Source organism: Leptopilina heterotoma, unplaced genomic scaffold, assembly GCF_015476425.1.
Source record: "Leptopilina heterotoma isolate Lh14 unplaced genomic scaffold, ASM1547642v1 Lhet_278, whole genome shotgun sequence".
Taxonomy (NCBI): Eukaryota; Metazoa; Arthropoda; class Insecta; order Hymenoptera; family Figitidae; genus Leptopilina; species Leptopilina heterotoma.
The window spans coordinates 213,897-231,365 of record NW_025110986.1 but is presented as its reverse complement, the minus strand read 5'-3'; the positions used below and the strand labels follow the sequence as shown (position 1 = coordinate 231,365).

General features: G+C 29.6%; 1 protein-coding gene across 1 annotated transcript; it reads right to left on the bottom strand.

Annotated features, from left to right (window-relative positions):
• Positions 1-908: 908 nt before the first annotated feature.
• LOC122504057 (dnaJ homolog subfamily A member 1) lies at positions 909-16,786 on the bottom strand. The gene is made up of 5 exons (XM_043614939.1): positions 16,624-16,786; positions 15,335-15,513; positions 11,857-12,139; positions 9,759-10,098; positions 909-2,762 (listed from the first exon to the last, which is right to left on the bottom strand). Exons 2-5 carry the CDS (start codon positions 15,464-15,466, stop codon positions 2,333-2,335), a joined length of 1,185 nt encoding a protein of 394 aa, XP_043470874.1. The 5' UTR covers positions 15,467-15,513; positions 16,624-16,786; the 3' UTR covers positions 909-2,332.
• Between the last annotated feature and the right edge of the window lie 683 nt (positions 16,787-17,469).

The window sequence follows — 17,469 nt, the reverse complement described above, 5'->3', positions numbered from 1 at the left end:
ATAATTTTTTGAAGTGTGAAAATTAAATTCACAAATTTATATTTGAAATATACCTAAAATTTATTTTAATGAAATTTGAGAAATTTTACCAATTTTTTAATTTTTTAAAATTATTTTCGAGAATTCAACTATTTTAAAAAAATTTTAATTAAGTACAATTTTTTCAAAATGTTTAAAATAAAATTTTTCAATTTTAATAATTTTTAATAAATAGTGAAATTTAACGATCACTCCGAGTCAAGGAATTTAAAATAAAAGAAATTCAATTCTTTTTACGTTTCGGCAGCACAGGTGTCCTCTTCAGAACGAAAAAAATAAAATTAAAATATTAAAATTATAAATTAAGATAGGCACATCTTTGTCGCTATACAATATATGACAATATGACACTCATATTGTAATCGTAGCGGAATTCTCGAAAAGTTATCGCGATTCCACTATGAAACTTTTACGAAAAATTTCTTATTACTTTTGGCTATCACTATAAAAAAAAATTTTTTAAATCGGAGGGGAGGTGTTTTTCAAAAAATGAAAAAAAAATTTTTAATAATTAATGAAAATTTTTTTTTCTAAAAAATTTATTTAAAAAGTACTAGTTATACTGAGAAATTTAAAAAAAAAATTTTGAAAAAATATTGAAAACAACCGGTGTTATCGTAATTTTAAAATATTAGTACATAAATTTTCAATTTGAATATTTTCAAAATTTTCAAAATCGTCTTCACTTTATCATATCTTATCCTTATAGCTACAAGGAAAAAAAGTTTTGATTATAAAAAATTTTGTAATTTGCATAACAATAATAAATTGAATATCACGTTCCGCGCGTAACATTTGCTAGTTTAGACTCATAAACATAATTTTAATACCCAGGGATAGTAAAATTCAATGAAGAAACAAGAGAAAAATTAGGGTTGATTTTTCATTTTATTTGATGTGTTTTACAAGAGGAATCAATTATAATTTTCCAGTAATAAATTATAATGTAAAATATGAGAAAATGGAATTCATTGAAGTACATAAAGAAAACTATTTGAATTTACAACTATTTGGAGTATAACACATTGGCCAAGTATTTCATTTCATTTTTTTTCATATTTTACTTCTCCGTTATTGTTTTTTTTTTTTTTTTTTGAAATAGTATTATAACTGAATTCCAAACTATATATTGATGCTGAGAGGAGAATTTGTTTTCTGTTGAAATTGAGTTAGCTTTTAAGACACCTAAGTTTCTAACATAAAGCAAAAGAAAAAATTAAAGCTTGCTTCAAAATTCACAACCACTTACTTGCTAGAAATTTACTTATTTTATACTCAATGCCAATACAACTTTTTTTTTGTCAGATTGCTAAATATTAAAAGTTAATTAATAACTAGGATCTAAATCAATTAGTTCCTCCTTGCAATCTAGTACACAAATTTATGCATTTACGTCGGAAAATTGAGGTGCCCTTTTTAAAAGCAAACAAATCTTTTGTTTTATTTTTCATATATCAAATTAAGTTATTTTGTCCGGAATCGATACAATGTGCACAAGATTACAAGACGTATTCTTGTCAGTTTGAAACTTAGAACAGAGCCTTCATCCTCCGTCATTTTTTTTTCTTTTACTTTTTAATATATATACTAACTAAATTACGTGACGCCTAGAATTTTTAACTCGAAAATTACATTATTTTTCTTTTCAATTTTACGTATTTCATTGGTCAAACATCGGTTTCCATTACTTTTATTTTCTTCGGATTACTCAAAAAGTTTACACCTGTAAAAATAGTATCAATCCGAATAATGATGAATAGAGTAGAACGACAAGTTTTAAAAAAAAATTCTCACATTAAAAAAAAAGTAAACACACAAAAAAAAGCGCAGCTTTCAAAATTATCTAAGGGACATAATGGTGTCACTGCATTAAAATTTTATACAACTTCCCCTTTCATAATTGTGTAAAAGTTTTAAAAATATCGCCAGTCAATTTTCGTTTTCTTGAAATTAAATCAATCCGGTTGATCGTATTTTTTTTCTTCGGGAATGTGTAATTATCAAGAGTCTCAAAGAATTAGATAAATTTTATTTTGATAATTTACACTTTTAATATAATCGCCCTTTGAAACTGCAGCAACAAAAGAAAAATTGCTCTATCGTTTCTACTTTATTCATGATCTCAAAATTCAGTCTCCATTACAATGATGTTTTAAATAATAAAATTCTGACTGAATTTATACGAGAGCAAATTCTTTTCTAAGGCGGGCAAAGAAGAGAAAAAAATGAATGAATTTAAATACGAGCAGCAACTTTTTTTGTCAGCGATGTTCGACATTTTGAAAAACGAAAATTACTGCGTAGCGCATTGTACGCGTGATGGACCGCCTTCGTCTTCCTCATATGCCGCGCGTGTATCTCTTCGCCTTGATTCTTGTTCAGGATCTAAATCAGCGAGAACGCATTCCTCGGCTTCGTCAGGAATTAACACTTGTTCTCTTGGCGGTAAACACTGTTCCAATGTTGTTATAACGCTTGGATCAATTGTTTTTGGAAAATTAACAACAAATTGAATGATAAGACGTCCTTTCGTGAATGGATCTTTGTAAAATGGCATTCCTTCGTTTAAAATACACTTCAAGTCACCGTGTTTTATTATTTGGCCAGGCAGTACAGTTACCACCAAGTCCCTTGCATCTAGAGTCCTAATTACTTTCTGGAATCCACACAAAGCTTCCACTAATTCAATCTGCATACACATTATCAAGTCATTACCGCTGCGCCTAAAAAAAATTTATAATTACTATTTGAACTAGCCAAAAAAAAGTTAGCACTATACTTGATATTTTCAATTTTCGTTTAACATATTAATCATATATTATAATTATATTGATTAATCAAACAGGCCTCGGATCAACTTCAAGCTGACAAAAAAGTTGCTTTAGTCGATTAAATATTCGAAAAAGTCGTTTATTTAATTTAGTGTTGTCACAAAAATTTCATTTTGCATTTTCCTAAGCAAAACTCATTTCTAAATTCAATAATTTTGTTAAATAAAAAATTTTAAATATACTCGTTATTTATTTTATTACAGGAGATATTTTAAAGATTTTAATTTACTTTACTGCAGATAATTATGACATGGTTGCCACAAAAATTTAGTTAGTTAGTTTTTTATTTACTCTCCCTGCGCACAGCAGGGTTCGAGGATCCATTTACAAACAAATTTACAAAAATCTTAAGATTAATAACATATAGCCTTAACCTAATTACAATCTTTCGCTCTTATTCTACTTAAAACTACTCTTATCCGCCAGTGCCCGGGCCTCCGTTTCCGGTTTCTTTCACCCAGATTAGCTTCGTCAATATATTATTTAAAGTTCTCTATTCCCCATGACCCTCCCCTTCGTCCTCTATAACTTCACGCACACCTTTTCTCATTTTTTCCAATTCTTTCATCCATCTCTCCCCCTGTCCATTCTCATTTAAAATCCACCTCACTCTTTCATCCACTCCATCTCCCATATTCCCCTGACACACACTTGCACACCTATCCAACACATGCTCCCAATCTTCCAGCTCATACCCACATACTCTACACATCCTTTCATCCCCTCTCATCCAATATCTACATTCATTCATCCTCTCTCCCATCCTAAAACACACCATCCTACTCCATCTGCTTTCTTCTTTCATCCATTTTAAATATTTCGGCTCTCCCACTCCTTTCACCATCTTATACCATCTATTATACTTAGAGTTCACAATTCTCTCCCATCTTTCATCCTTATCTCTCTCCTTCCATCCCTCCTCCAAAATTACCCCACCCCTTTTTCCTTTCCTTCCCTGTTTTAACGCCACAACCCTTGCTTTTTCCCACTTTGACCACTCCCTAACCCCCCTCTCTTCCCTATCTTTTATCGCTTTCCAGCACACCTGCGTCCACCCATTTCCCTTTCCTTGACTCATTCTTTCTTCAAAATTCCATGCTCTCTTTCTTTGACGCACCACCATTTTCTCTCTTCCTATCTCTTCCCTCACCATGTACCCTGGACACCACATATTCACCCCCATCGTCCATCTTATATACTTCTCATGCATGCTCTCGACTTTACTCCATTCACACCATCCCCACACTTCCACTCCATAACACAACACGGACCATACTAACGCATCAAACAACCATAACCTCTTTTTCCAATCATTCATAAACCTCCTCTTTCCTATTCCCCACACTTGCCCCATAATTTTTCCCGCTTTCTCCACTCTTCTACTAACATTTAGCTTGTGACTACCATTATACGCGAACCAATACCCCAGATAACAAAACTCATTCACTTCTTCAATCTCTCTTCCATTCATTTTCCACACTTCCTCCTCACCACTCCTTTTCTTTCGAAATCTCATCATCTTCGTCTTTTCCACATTCACCCATAACTCTTTACAAATTCCCTTGTCCTTTCTTCAATAAGGGTACTATTACCCCCATTCTCCACTCTTCTGGCCACCCTTTCCCTCTCCAAATCCTGTTCACTAAATCCCACATTTCCCTTCTTATCACCTCTCCCCCGTATTTCATACTCTCCCCTTCCAGACCATCGTATCCTGCTGCCTTATTTCTCTTCAATCTTTCGATTGCTCCATCCACTTCCTCTCTGCTTATCTCCTTCTCCACTTCTTCCTTCTTTATTTTCTTTCTCCCTCCCCCTCTTACTCTGTTTTCTACCCCTCCACTTAATTCTCTGAAATATTCTGTCCATTGACCCATGCTAATTTCCTTACTCACCACACTACTTCTCTTTCTTCCTTCATTTATTATTTCCCACTCTCTTCCCTCTCTCACCGCCTTTTCCACTTTTTCCATAAATCTCTTTTTCTCTTCTTCCTTCTTGTTTCTGAGTAACTTGCCGTGTTTCTTGTGCCTAACATTATAATCCTTCTTCGTTGTTCTACCCTTTCTCCAATCCTTTATACACTTTCTCAATTCCTCTCTGCTATTCTCACACTCCTCATCCCACCAACCTTTTTTCTCTCCGTTTGTTACCATCTCTTTTTCAACTTCATTCCTAACTCTCTCTATATTCCTTCTTACTCTTGCTATTTGCTCATCGACACTTTCCTCACTTTCTTCCCCTTCCCATTTTTCTTGCAGCATTTTTTCATATTTCCTTAAATTTACAATGTCCCATTTCCCCATTTTAATTTTTCCTTCCTTTTTATTCTCTTCTTTCGTCCGTCCTCTACACTTTCTACTTTCTCCTGACAATTCCACCACTAGCGGGAGATGATCCGACCCTACTTCTATTTTAACTGTCATTTTCTCTATTAATTCCCTCATCCTTTCATCCGCTAACACATAATCTATTACTGTCTCTCCTCTTCCTATATACGTAAATTCTCCTTCTTCGTCTCCTTTTATATTTCCATTACAAATTGATCCCCCCCACTCTTCTATCAAATTTACCAGTTTCTTCCCTTCCTTGTCTTCTTCTTTGTGTTTCGATGTTCTCTCATACTTCCCCAGATCTTCATTCCATATCCCTCCCCCTAATTCCCCCGTCCACGCATTTAAATCCCCCCCTATTAATACCCTCCTATCCTTACTCCTTTCCATTCGTTCTTCCAATATATTCCATCCCTCCACCTCCCCTCTCCTTCTGTATACCCTCACTATATCTACCATTTCCCCTTCTATGCTTATTGATCTTACCATGCAACCTTCTCTTTTCACACTTCCTTTCTTTCCTTTCTCTTCCCTTATACTCGTTCTCACCCCCGTTATCATCCCACCAGCACTTCTCCCTTTCTTGTTCACCTTTTTTGCCCCCTGTATCTCCCATCTGTAACCCTTTGGTAAAATCCTTTTTATAAAATCCCATTTTTTCTTCTCCACCCACGTTTCACTCAAAAAAACCATATCCCATTTTCTCACCACTTTCCAAAAACCTTCGTCTTTGTTTTCCAATCCCGCCACATTCCAAAACCCTATTTTTATATTTCCTTGTTTATTCCTCTTCCCGTTCCTTCTGCGTCCTGAAAATCCATTCCCAGCCCCTCCTTTACCACCTCTCCCCTCTCCTCGTCAACCCACCATTGCACCCCATTTACCCAGATACATTCTTTCCCAAATTTTACCTCTTTACCCTTACCCCTCTCTTCCCATGCTTTACCTTGCAACAACCATCCTACCCTCCTTTCCCTCCACGTTTTATCCTCCTCTATTCTTTCCGGTCTCCCTTTTAGTCGCTTCTTCAGCATCATTATTTCTCTTTTTTCCTCTTCACTTTCCAAGTCCACCACCCACACTTTCGGCACTTCTTTATCATCCCCTCCCACCCCTCTTACTCCTTTAATGCTTGCTTTTGCTCCTATTTCTATCAGCAATCTGTTAATTTCATTTTTTCCCTCCTCCTTTTTCACTTTAAGTCCTTTTATCACGATGCTGCACTTTCTTTTTTCTTTTTCCAGCCTTTCTACCTGCCTTCTTAATTCTCCCATCTTTCTTTCTATCCCTTCATCTATTTGCACATTCCTTCCTCCACTACTACAACCTGCCACTACATTTTTCTCCAATTCCTCCACTCGCTTTTCCAAAATTTTCACTTCCTCTTCTTTTTCTCTCTCTGTTCTTTTTTGCTCTAATTCTAATCTTTCTAATTTTCTCATAATTCCATTCTTTTCTTTACTCCATTTATTCTCCCATTCTCCCCACATATTCTTAATAGAACCAATTTCCTCCCTTAACTCATCAATCTTTTCATCCCTTGCCTCCTCTCTTCTACCACTTTCCTCCCTACCCTCCCTTATCTCTTTACCCAATAGTTCTATCCTCTCATTCGTCTCTTCACTCATCCTTATCATAAGAAAAGCAAGTTCTTGGAAACTCTTTTCTTCCTCTTCACCTTCCTTAGTTTCATTTTCCTCTTCTTTTTCTTCTCCGCTTTTACTTATTTCTGTTAATTCATTTTCTATTTTTTTACCTAATCTCGCTAATCTAATTTGGCTTTGCCATTTTGCCATCATCCTTTTCGACGCTGCCAGCCCCCTCTCTTTATCTAACAATTCTACGTTCCTCGGCCTCCCCGCCCTTTTCCTTCTCTCACTGTATTCAGTGAAATCAATCACCGACGAACTTCTTGTAGCCTTCGGGGTACCGAATACTTCGTCGTCGCCTATACTTTCCGCCCCTGACTCACCGGCCTCTCTCACTTTCTCTTCTTTCTCTCTCTCGCATTTCTCATTTTCACTTTCCAGTCGCTCCTGCCCTCTCTCGTCATTCTTTTCAAAATTCTCCATACTTCCTCCTAGCACGTGACACCACGCACGTGACACACACCCACTCTCTCTCTTTCCCACACTCGCACTTCTCTCTCACTCTCAATTCTAACCTTCAATACTCACTTATTTTTTCGTGCCTTTTTCTTTACACACACTCACGCAATTTCTCTTTTTATCAAATATACTCACACAGGTCACCTTAATTTCACTCACACTAACACTGCACTACCCACCCTTGCAAAAAATGCCTTTAAAACTGGCTCAAAAAAATACCGCAATTACTCACGACTATACTGTGACGAATCCGGAAACGGAAGCCACCACAAAAATTTAATTTTGTTTTTTCCTGACTTTTTCCTGATTTCCAGACAAAATATTACTTTTTCCCTGATCTTAAGTCCCTAAAGAATATTCTGATTCACTCTAAAAATGTTCTATTACATTTATTATCGAATTTCTTTAATTGTAAAATTATTCCAAAACATCAATAACTTCCTTTTTAAAAAAATATTTAATCCTTATTATTTTTCTATAAGAAGAAATAAATTTTTTAATTTCAAATTTCAACCTTTTGAAATTTAACAGCTTATAATAATTAAAGATGATCGAGTGATAAAATCATTATTTTATATTATAAGATAAGAATATTGCTACTGTAAGTTCTTCAAAATTATTTTCATCCCTTCAATTCAATTATTATTTTCTAGAATTTTTAACTAAAATTCTTCCATATAACAATTATTTTTAATAATTTTTGAAAAATAGGAGTAGAGATGATTCTATCACTCAGTCGTATTTTAATAAATAGTGAAATTTAACGATCACTCCGAGTCAAGAAAATTAAATTTTATTTTAATTTAATTTCCTTGACTCGGAGTGATCGTTAAATTTCACTATTTATTAAATTTTTGAAAAAGTTCTTTGCGAATTTTTAAATCCATTTGTTCACAATTCAATTTTACGAAATTTTGATTATTGTATTCGTAAATTCTTCAATTAAATATATATTAGAAAATAAAAACTTCAAATAATATCAAAAAAACTTCAAATAACGTTTTTCCAAAAAAATTAATTCTACGGAATTCTTAGTCAAAAATATGAAAAATTTAAATTTTCAAAGATTTTAATTTGAAACCTTCTGAATATTGAATTATTTCTTAAAATTCATGTTATATAATGCTTTTAATATTCAATTATTATCTAAAATTTTAACTGAAATTAATTTTTTCATCAATTTTTATTAGAAAATTCTACGAGAATTCAATTATTTAAATACAAAAATAAATAATTTATTGAATAATTGAATGTTTCTTAAAATTTAATTCTCATAAAGAATTTTATCAACAAATTTTTATATAATTGAATTCTTTTAATGAATTTTAATAAAATTTTTAATAATTAAATTTTTTAGATGAATTCGATTAAAATTGTTTTAAAAATAACTGAAATTCTGCGATGAGTTTTATTACTTATCAAAATAATTAAATTATTGTAAAGAATTTTATAAGACATTTCTAAAAAATGTAAATAATTGAATTCTTGTAAAAGTTTTATTATTTATGAAAAAAAATTGAATTTTTTCAACGAATTTTATCAAATTTTTAAAAATAATTATTGAATTCTTGTGAAGACTTTTATAAGTATTTTGAAGTATTTTATGGAAATTTTTTAAAAATTAGTAAATAATTGGATTCCTGTGAAATTTATATTATTTATGAAAATAATTGAATATTTTGCGTAGAATTTTATTACAATTTTTTTTAAATAATTGAATTCTTTGGAAAGTTGTATTAAATTAGCAGATATTGAAAATCATAGAATTGAGGAAAATTTTTGAAAATACATAATTGAATTTCTGCAATCATTTGTAACTTCTCCAAACTTTAATTTTTTTAGTGTTTCTATCTAAAATTCTTCTATAAATCCATTATTTTTAATAATTAATTAAATATATATATATATATATTAAAAAATTTAAATAATTTCAGAAGAATTTGATCTATTAAAATTTTTCAAAAATCGAAGTTCTTTAAAATTTCTAATTAATTGAAAATTGAAATTTTCTAAAATTTCAAATTGAAACCTCTTGAGGTTCACCTATTTATGAAAATTGTAAATACAATTCTTTTAAAATTCAATTAGTTTTGAAATATTTAAGTAAAATTATTCATTAAATAGTTTCTAGATATTTCTTCAAGAATGAAGTTATTTAATGAGAAATTATTGTCAGAAATAGAAAAAATTGAAGATTTTGTATTAGAATTCGTGGTAATTTTATATTTTATGAGGCAAACGAAAAAGACAGCAAAAATCAGAATTTTCTTATGAATTATAGAAATTTAATATTTTCAGTAACTTTAATATTTTCAGTAACTTTAATATTTTCAGTAATATTTTCCCTGACTTCCCTGACCAGTATGTGGCAACCCTGAGATTACTTTAGTATATTTTCGTAGCACACGAAAAACATTAACCAAAAAGAAGAATTTGTTTCAACTTACTTGAAAATATCGTGTTCCTTTTCGTCAAGAATAATGACAATGTCACCGGGTTCAAGTTCAGGTTCTTGATCGCCTTCACCTCCGAAAACAATCTTCTGTCCATCGACCATGCCCTTATCAACGTGAACTTCAAGAATTTTCCGATCTCTCACTGTCTTGCGACCATTGCATTGTTTACATCGATCTTTGGGATTGATACGCTCCCCTTGTCCCTTACACTCTTGACACATGTGCTGGAAGCGTTGTATCATTCCTGGGCCTAATTGTTCGACTTGTACAGTCATGCCCGAACCACCGCAATTGGTACATTGTTCTACAGCGCCTTTCTTACCGCCTACACCTGTAAATCAAACATGTCCTTATACATTCTCATCACTTCTTTATAAAATAAGCGTAAATTTACATTCGTTGGATAAACTTTAAGGCGCAAAAGAGTAGTTTTAGTCGATTCAAAGTAAAATCATTGCTTTGTATTATAAGAAAATTTTAACTGTAACTTCTTCAAAATTATTTTCATCATTTCAATTCAATTATTATTTTCTAGAATTTTTAACAAAAATTCTTCATTAAATCAATTATTTTTAATAATTTCTAAAAAAAAAGTTTTTCGAAAATTTTCAAATCCATTTCTTTACAATTTATTCAATTTTACAAAATTTCGACTGTTCGGGAATTCTTCAATTAAAGAAGAATATTAATAAATAAAAACTTCCAATAATTTCAAAAAAAGCTACAACGCATTTAATATTCAATTATAGTTAAAAATTTTAACTAAAATCAATTTTTAAATCAATTTTTATTAGAAAATTCTACGAGAATTTAATAATTTTAAATAATTGAATTCTTTCGACGAATTTTAATAAAATTTTTAAAAATAGATATTCACATTTTTCAAGGAATTTGATTAAAATTGTATTAAAAATAATTGAATTCCTGTTAAATTTTTATTATTTATGAAAATAATTAAATGTTCGCGTAGAATTTTATTAACATTTTTTTTAAATAATTGAATTTTATTGGAAAAAGTTATTATAATAGCAGATATTGAAAATCATAGAATTGAGGAAAATTTTTGAAAATAATTGTAATTTTGCCAAGAATTTTATTAACATTTTTGAAAATAATTAAATTTCGAAAAAGAATTTTATTATTTATAAAGATAATTAAAATTTTGACGAGAATTTTTTTTATATTTTTGAACATAAATTAATTTCTGCAAAGAATTTGATTACTTTTGAAAATAATTGAATTTCTAAACCTGAAATTTTTCTATAAAGTCATAATTTTTAATATTTAACTAAATATATATTAAAAAATTCAACTAATTTCAGAAAAATTTGAATTATTAAAATTTTTCAATAATCTAAGTTCTTTAAAATTTAATTAAATTCATGCAAAATTGGAATTTTCTAAAATTTAAAATTAAAACCTTTTAAAGTTCATCTATTCATAAAATTTTGATCGCAACTCTTTTAAAATTCAATTAATTTTGCAATATTTAAGTAAAATTATTCATTAAATAATTTATGAATAATAATTTCATGAAAGTTCTTCAAGAATTAAGTTACTTAAAAAGAAATTATTATCAGTTAAATAGTTTATGAGGAAAACAAAAAAGACACAAAAATTCATAATTTTCTTATGAATCCTACGCGGAAAAAATGTTGGGACATCAGATGCGCCGAGGACAGTGTCAACAGCAGTACATTTCATTTTGCAAGTCTGAGGTGCTTTTTTGAGACGTGCAAAATGAATGTACAAGAAATTTTGACACAATGTGTACATCTGAAGTGCTGAAATTTTTTCCGTGTAAGAATCTAATTTTTTTCTTTTAATTTTTAAAATTTTCTTCTAATTTTTCTTTTAATAAAACCCCTGAGTTTCCCCTGAATTGCCTGACCTGTAGCAACTCTGAATAAAATTTGAATGATATAAAATTTTAACCCTCTGCTGACGCTAACTTATCCCCACTCTATCGCCAAAGAACGTAACTCCCATAGTCCCCCCACCAGGCCCCCAGAATGACGATTTTTGACGAAAGCGGTCGTTAGCATCAGCAGAGAGTTAAATCATTTTTTCAATTTTGACTATAATTTACCTTCACATTTATCACAGATGACATTCTTTTGTAAGGCCAGTTTTCGCACAGTGCCTTTGTACAATTCCTCAAGAGAAACTGAAAGTTGATGCATAACATTCTGTCCCTTGCGTTCTCTACGACCTCTCCTTCTGCCGCCGCCAAAGAACATCTCAAAGATGTCCATGGGAGACGATCCAGAACCTCCGCCACCTTCCTTCAAGGCCTGCTCACCACCTTGATCGTAAATACGCTTTTTCTCTGGATTCGAGAGTACTTCGTAAGCTTGTGAAATTTGCTTAAACTGTAATCATTAAAAAAGAAATTAAATTCAATACTTATACAAATGAATAATCGATTTTTAAGTTTTATTCACTTGCAGGCTTCACACTCAATTATTAATAATTATAAAATGTAGCAAAAAGTAACTTTAAGACTGAAAAAAGTAGTAAAAACCAGCTATCGAAAATTAAATTTCACGACTAAAAATTCCCAAAATTTTGACTCAATAATTTCCTGACTTTCCTAATTTCCATAAAAAACATTAACTTTTTAAAATTTTTTAAAAATACGATTATATTTGAAAAAGAATAAAATTCGTTAAAATATTAACAATTTTCAATTAGGTAACTTTTGTCAAAATTTCCAATTAATTATTCAATTATTAATTCCAATTAACTTTTTTAATAATAAGTTAATTATTAAAACCACTCGGACTTTAAAGACATTATTATAATCTTTTTAAATAATTTACGGGAATTTAACAATCTTCAAAAAATTTTACTCGCAATATTGTAAAAGACTAATTTTTTGCACAATTTCTAAATTAAACTATTAAGGAAGAATCTGATGTACAGTCAAAACAAAAATTAGTCCAATGTCATAATTTCAGAATTTAAAAGAAAAAGACAAATTGAATTTAAAATTCTGTTTTGGTGAAAACGCGAAGAATTAAATTTTGAACTTTTAAATCAATTGAAAGTTGCATTTGAATAAAAAAATAACAATTTTCTGTCAATAAAAAATATTTGTTAAATTTTAGGTTATGTTACTTAAATAATTTATTATTCTCAAAAAGTATAATTTTTATTCAAATATAACTTTAAATTATTCAAAATGTAGAAAATTAAATTCCTTACGCTTCTACCGAAAGGAATTTAAAATTTAATGTGACCTTTTCTTTCAAAATAAGAAATTATGAAATTGGACTAACTTTTGTTCCGATTGTTTGTCATGAACAAAAAGTTTTGAACGTTCAAATGAACGAAATATTTTTTGTTAAAAATATTTTCATAGATTATTGATTACAATTCAAATTAAAAACTCAAATTTTACATTTAGAAACATTATAATTAATTTGCTTAATAGTGACGCAAAATTATAGTAATAAAAATTTAATTTGAAGAAGAAATAAATAAATTTCGTTCATTTGAACGTTCAAAACTTTAACCTCCTTGTTTGTCGGATTCTTCCTTAAAAATTGAATAATTTTTGTTAAATAAAAATTGAAGTACTTATTTGTGACTGTCCACGAGAAAACAGGGCTTAGCTTTCACAGGGCGAGTGATTGAAGTAGAAGCAGAACGAAGGAATGCATACAATATAACATCTTTAAAACGTTGTATTGTCAAAAGTAATTGACAATTTACAACTTTTAATTTTTGCATTTGAAAAAGCAATATAATATCTATCGATTAGCATAAAAACTCAAAATTGATTTTTTAGAGCTAAGCCCTGTTTTCTCGTGGACAGTCACATTTATATTTTCACAGCAATTAATTCTTCTAAAATTCAATTACTTTTTTAAAATTTTGAAATAAAAATTATTCAAAAACTGAATAATTGATCGAAGAATTGATTATTTTTTAAAATTGAATTCTTATAATTTTATTAAAATTTTTTTAAATAATTGAATTCTTTCAAAGAATTTTAATAATTCTAAAGAAAAAAGTATCATTTACAAGGTGTCTACTATTTTCGTTCAATAAAATTCCCGATTTTTTCCCAGCTTTGTCCTAATTTTTCCCGGTTTTTTTTCTCATAAAATTTAAATTTATTTTATATCGAATATAAATAAATCTACAAATGGCTTCCAAATTTTTTATTAGAGTTTTTATGAATCATTAAATTCTTTTGACAAGTTTCTTTAAATTTTTTGAAAATAATGTTTTTTTTAATAATTTTAATTAAAAATTTGGAAATTAATTGAATTAAACAAAGAATATTTTCAATTTTTTAAAATAATCTTGTTTGTTCATAATTATAATTGAAAATTAGATTAATTCAATTGTATTAAAATGTATTGATACTAATTGAATTTTTGCAAAGAATTTTACTATTTATTGTAATTGAATCCTTCCAAAGAATGTTATTACATATTTATGAAAATAATCAAATGTTTGCGTAGAATTTTATTAAAATTTTTGAAAAAAATTGAATTGTGGAGAACAATTTAATTATTTATAAAGATAATTGAAATTTTGAGAATTTAAAAAAAATTTTAAACACAATTGAATTTCTGTGAAGAATTTTATTACTTTTGAAAATAATTGAATTGTTTTTTATAATTTTATGGAAATTTATGAAAATAATTGAATTCTTGTGAAGAATTTTTAAAAAATCATATTCAAAAGAATTTAGTAAATCTGAAGAATTTTGCTATTTATGGAAATAATTGAATTCTTGAGAAGATTTTTTTTTCAGTTTCTAGAAATAATTGAATTCTTTCAACGAATTTTTATAAAAATTTTAAGAATAATTTCATTTTTCGAGGAATTTGATTAAAATTGTATTAAAAATAATTGAAATTCTGCAATGAGTTTTACGAATTTATAAAAATAATTGAATATATTGCGAAGAAATTTTAACTAATAAAAATTTTGATTATTAATCTTCGCACCAAAAAATGTGAATACATTAGAATGTGACTCTTTATAAAATTTAATTATTTATCAATTATTAAATTAAAAAACTTTGAAAATTCGATTTGTTAACAAGTTTTTAATTAAATTCTTTAATAAATTTTATTATTTTCTGTGGAATTTCACAAAATTTCTATTAATTCGATAATTTAAAAAAATATATATTTACATACTATATTTCAATTAATTATTTTTAACTAATTCAAATTTAGAGAACAGTATAAATATCTATAAAAATTGGTATAAAAAGCGAATTTTTAAAAACAAATTATAATAATAAAACTTTTTTTAATTTGGTGAAAAAATTCCCGGTTTGGCATAAAATTCCTGACTTATTCCCGATTTTTCCCAGTCAAATTAAATTCCCGGCTATTTCCCGGATTTCCCGGTTAGTAGACACCCTGATTTAGTTTCACAAATCTAAAAAAAAAGTATCCAAATAGTAGCAAATGGTAAAAAAAATAGTAGTAAACAGTAGGTTTTAGTAAATGAGTGCGAAACCTGCACTTGAAACTTTGACAATATAATTATAAATAATGATTGTATAATAATAATTGTAATTTTAATTTCTTTCTTACCTTATCGCCCTCATTTGGATTTTTGTCCGGGTGATATTTCAAAGCTAATTTTCTATAAGCTTTCTTGAGATCCTCCTGTGTGCATCCAGGTTTTACTCCCAGGACATCATAAAAAGTGGTCTCTTTCACCATTTTGTTTTGTTACTAATCTTCCAAAAGAATTAGAAATCAACTACAGTCTGTAAAAAAATCAAATATTTTAATTTCATTCATAAAAAAAATTAATTTCTCAATTTTTAGTACATTTTTTTCCACTTGTGACAAAAATTTTTAAAAAATGAAAATTTAAAAATTCGTATAAATTGGCGTTCAAATAATTAGAAATTATGATAGAAATTTTCGATGGTAAAAATAAATCTATAACGTGTATAGAGAATATTTCGAAAGGTATTTTTGACATTAGAAATTAAAGAAAGATAAAATAAGGAATATGAGAGTGAGAGAGAGAGAGAGAGAAACTTGTATATCTCAAAGTTGCATTACGTCTAGTAAAAAAGATTACAATACATTTTTTTATTTGTTCTAAAAATATATATATATAGAAATGAATAAGCGCAAAAACTTTTAATTAATAATACATTAAAAGACGATAAGCGTATCAAGGTTGAAAGTCAGCAGTTCGTCAATGATTTAAAAATGGCTGACACAACGTAGGTTATTAGAAGAAAATTTCTATATCTTTATTTTCCCGTACACACACAGTTAGGCAAATAATTAATTCTGTACACGCCTCTTAAATTCAACACACACACACGCAATGCATAAATCTACATTTGCAAATCATTTTTTTTATTCCAGAAATGAAAAAAAATTCACGCAACCTTCAATTTCTACGATTTCTACTACCCACGTTTTCAGGAAGTTAAACATTTTTATTTCTCCAAAAAAGCATTTTATTAAGGAAAAAAGACGAATTTATTCATGTAATCCAAATTTTTATCCCCTTAAATTTCAATCACTTTTTGGATAATATTCTCTAAAAATGTCGGGGAAAAAGGAGTCGAGCATGAAATTTACATTTTCAGTCAGTGGGGAAAAAAAAGGTGTTAGGTGAACTTTTGACCTTCGAACTACAATTAACTATTTCTATTTGAAATCCGTTATGAAATCAAGAACGGAAACAGCATTTGTATGAATTCTATGGCGTGCGTTGTTTATCTTGAAAGCAATTTTACAAAAAAAAATGAGTTACTTTCATTGATCGTTGAAAAAATTGCATACAAAATAAATTTCGATAAATTTTTCCTTCCGATTGTAAAGTTTAATGGCATTTTTTTTTTCATTCTCACCTGTTCTCAGCACGACGAGAAATTGAGCTAGCTGCACAAAAACTTAGCGTCCTTACAAACACTCGCGTGGTCGAATAGAATTTGGGGAAATATTCCGTCTCTCACTTAAAACCTTTCTGTGAATTTCTAGTGATAAGTGTTCTCGAAACTTCGTTGGAAACACTGCAAATGTATCAAAGTTTTTTTTCGCCATTAATCATACAATTGAGATGGTTAATATAGACGTGAAAAACTAACCTTGTTGTATAACAACAATCCACATATCAGATGTCCCTGTCTATCTGGTGCAGACTTCAAGGCGTAAAAATTGTCCAGACAGGAAAATCTATATTGGAGTAACGGAGACCGAACTGAGCCTATCTCTCTTACTCTAATATAGATTTTCCACTCTGGACAATTTTTATTTTTTCTCTGAGGGTGCGATCCCATGTGAGCAGAATACGTCGACCGAAAGCAGAAAATCACGAGTGCAAAAGAGATAGGTAGATATTGTTGTTCTTTTCACTCTCATGATTTTCTGCTTTCGGTCGACGAATTCTGCTCACATGGGATCACACCCTGAGGCCGCAGTCCCATGGCAGCGTTTTGCGTTGCGTTGTAATGAGAGAGAATGCATCAAACGTATATTTGCGTCTTTTTCTTTCCCATTACGACGCAACGCAAAACGCTGTCATGGGACTCCACCCTAAGGCTGCGGTTACACCTCTGCAGGCTGCCTGCCTGCGCAGGCAGGAGCAACGAGAGTAAGGGAGAAGTTTGAAGTCACTGACTCTCTTACTCTTGTACGTTACCATGACAACCTGCAGGCAGGCAGGCTGCCTGCAGAGGTGTAACCGCAGCCTAAGG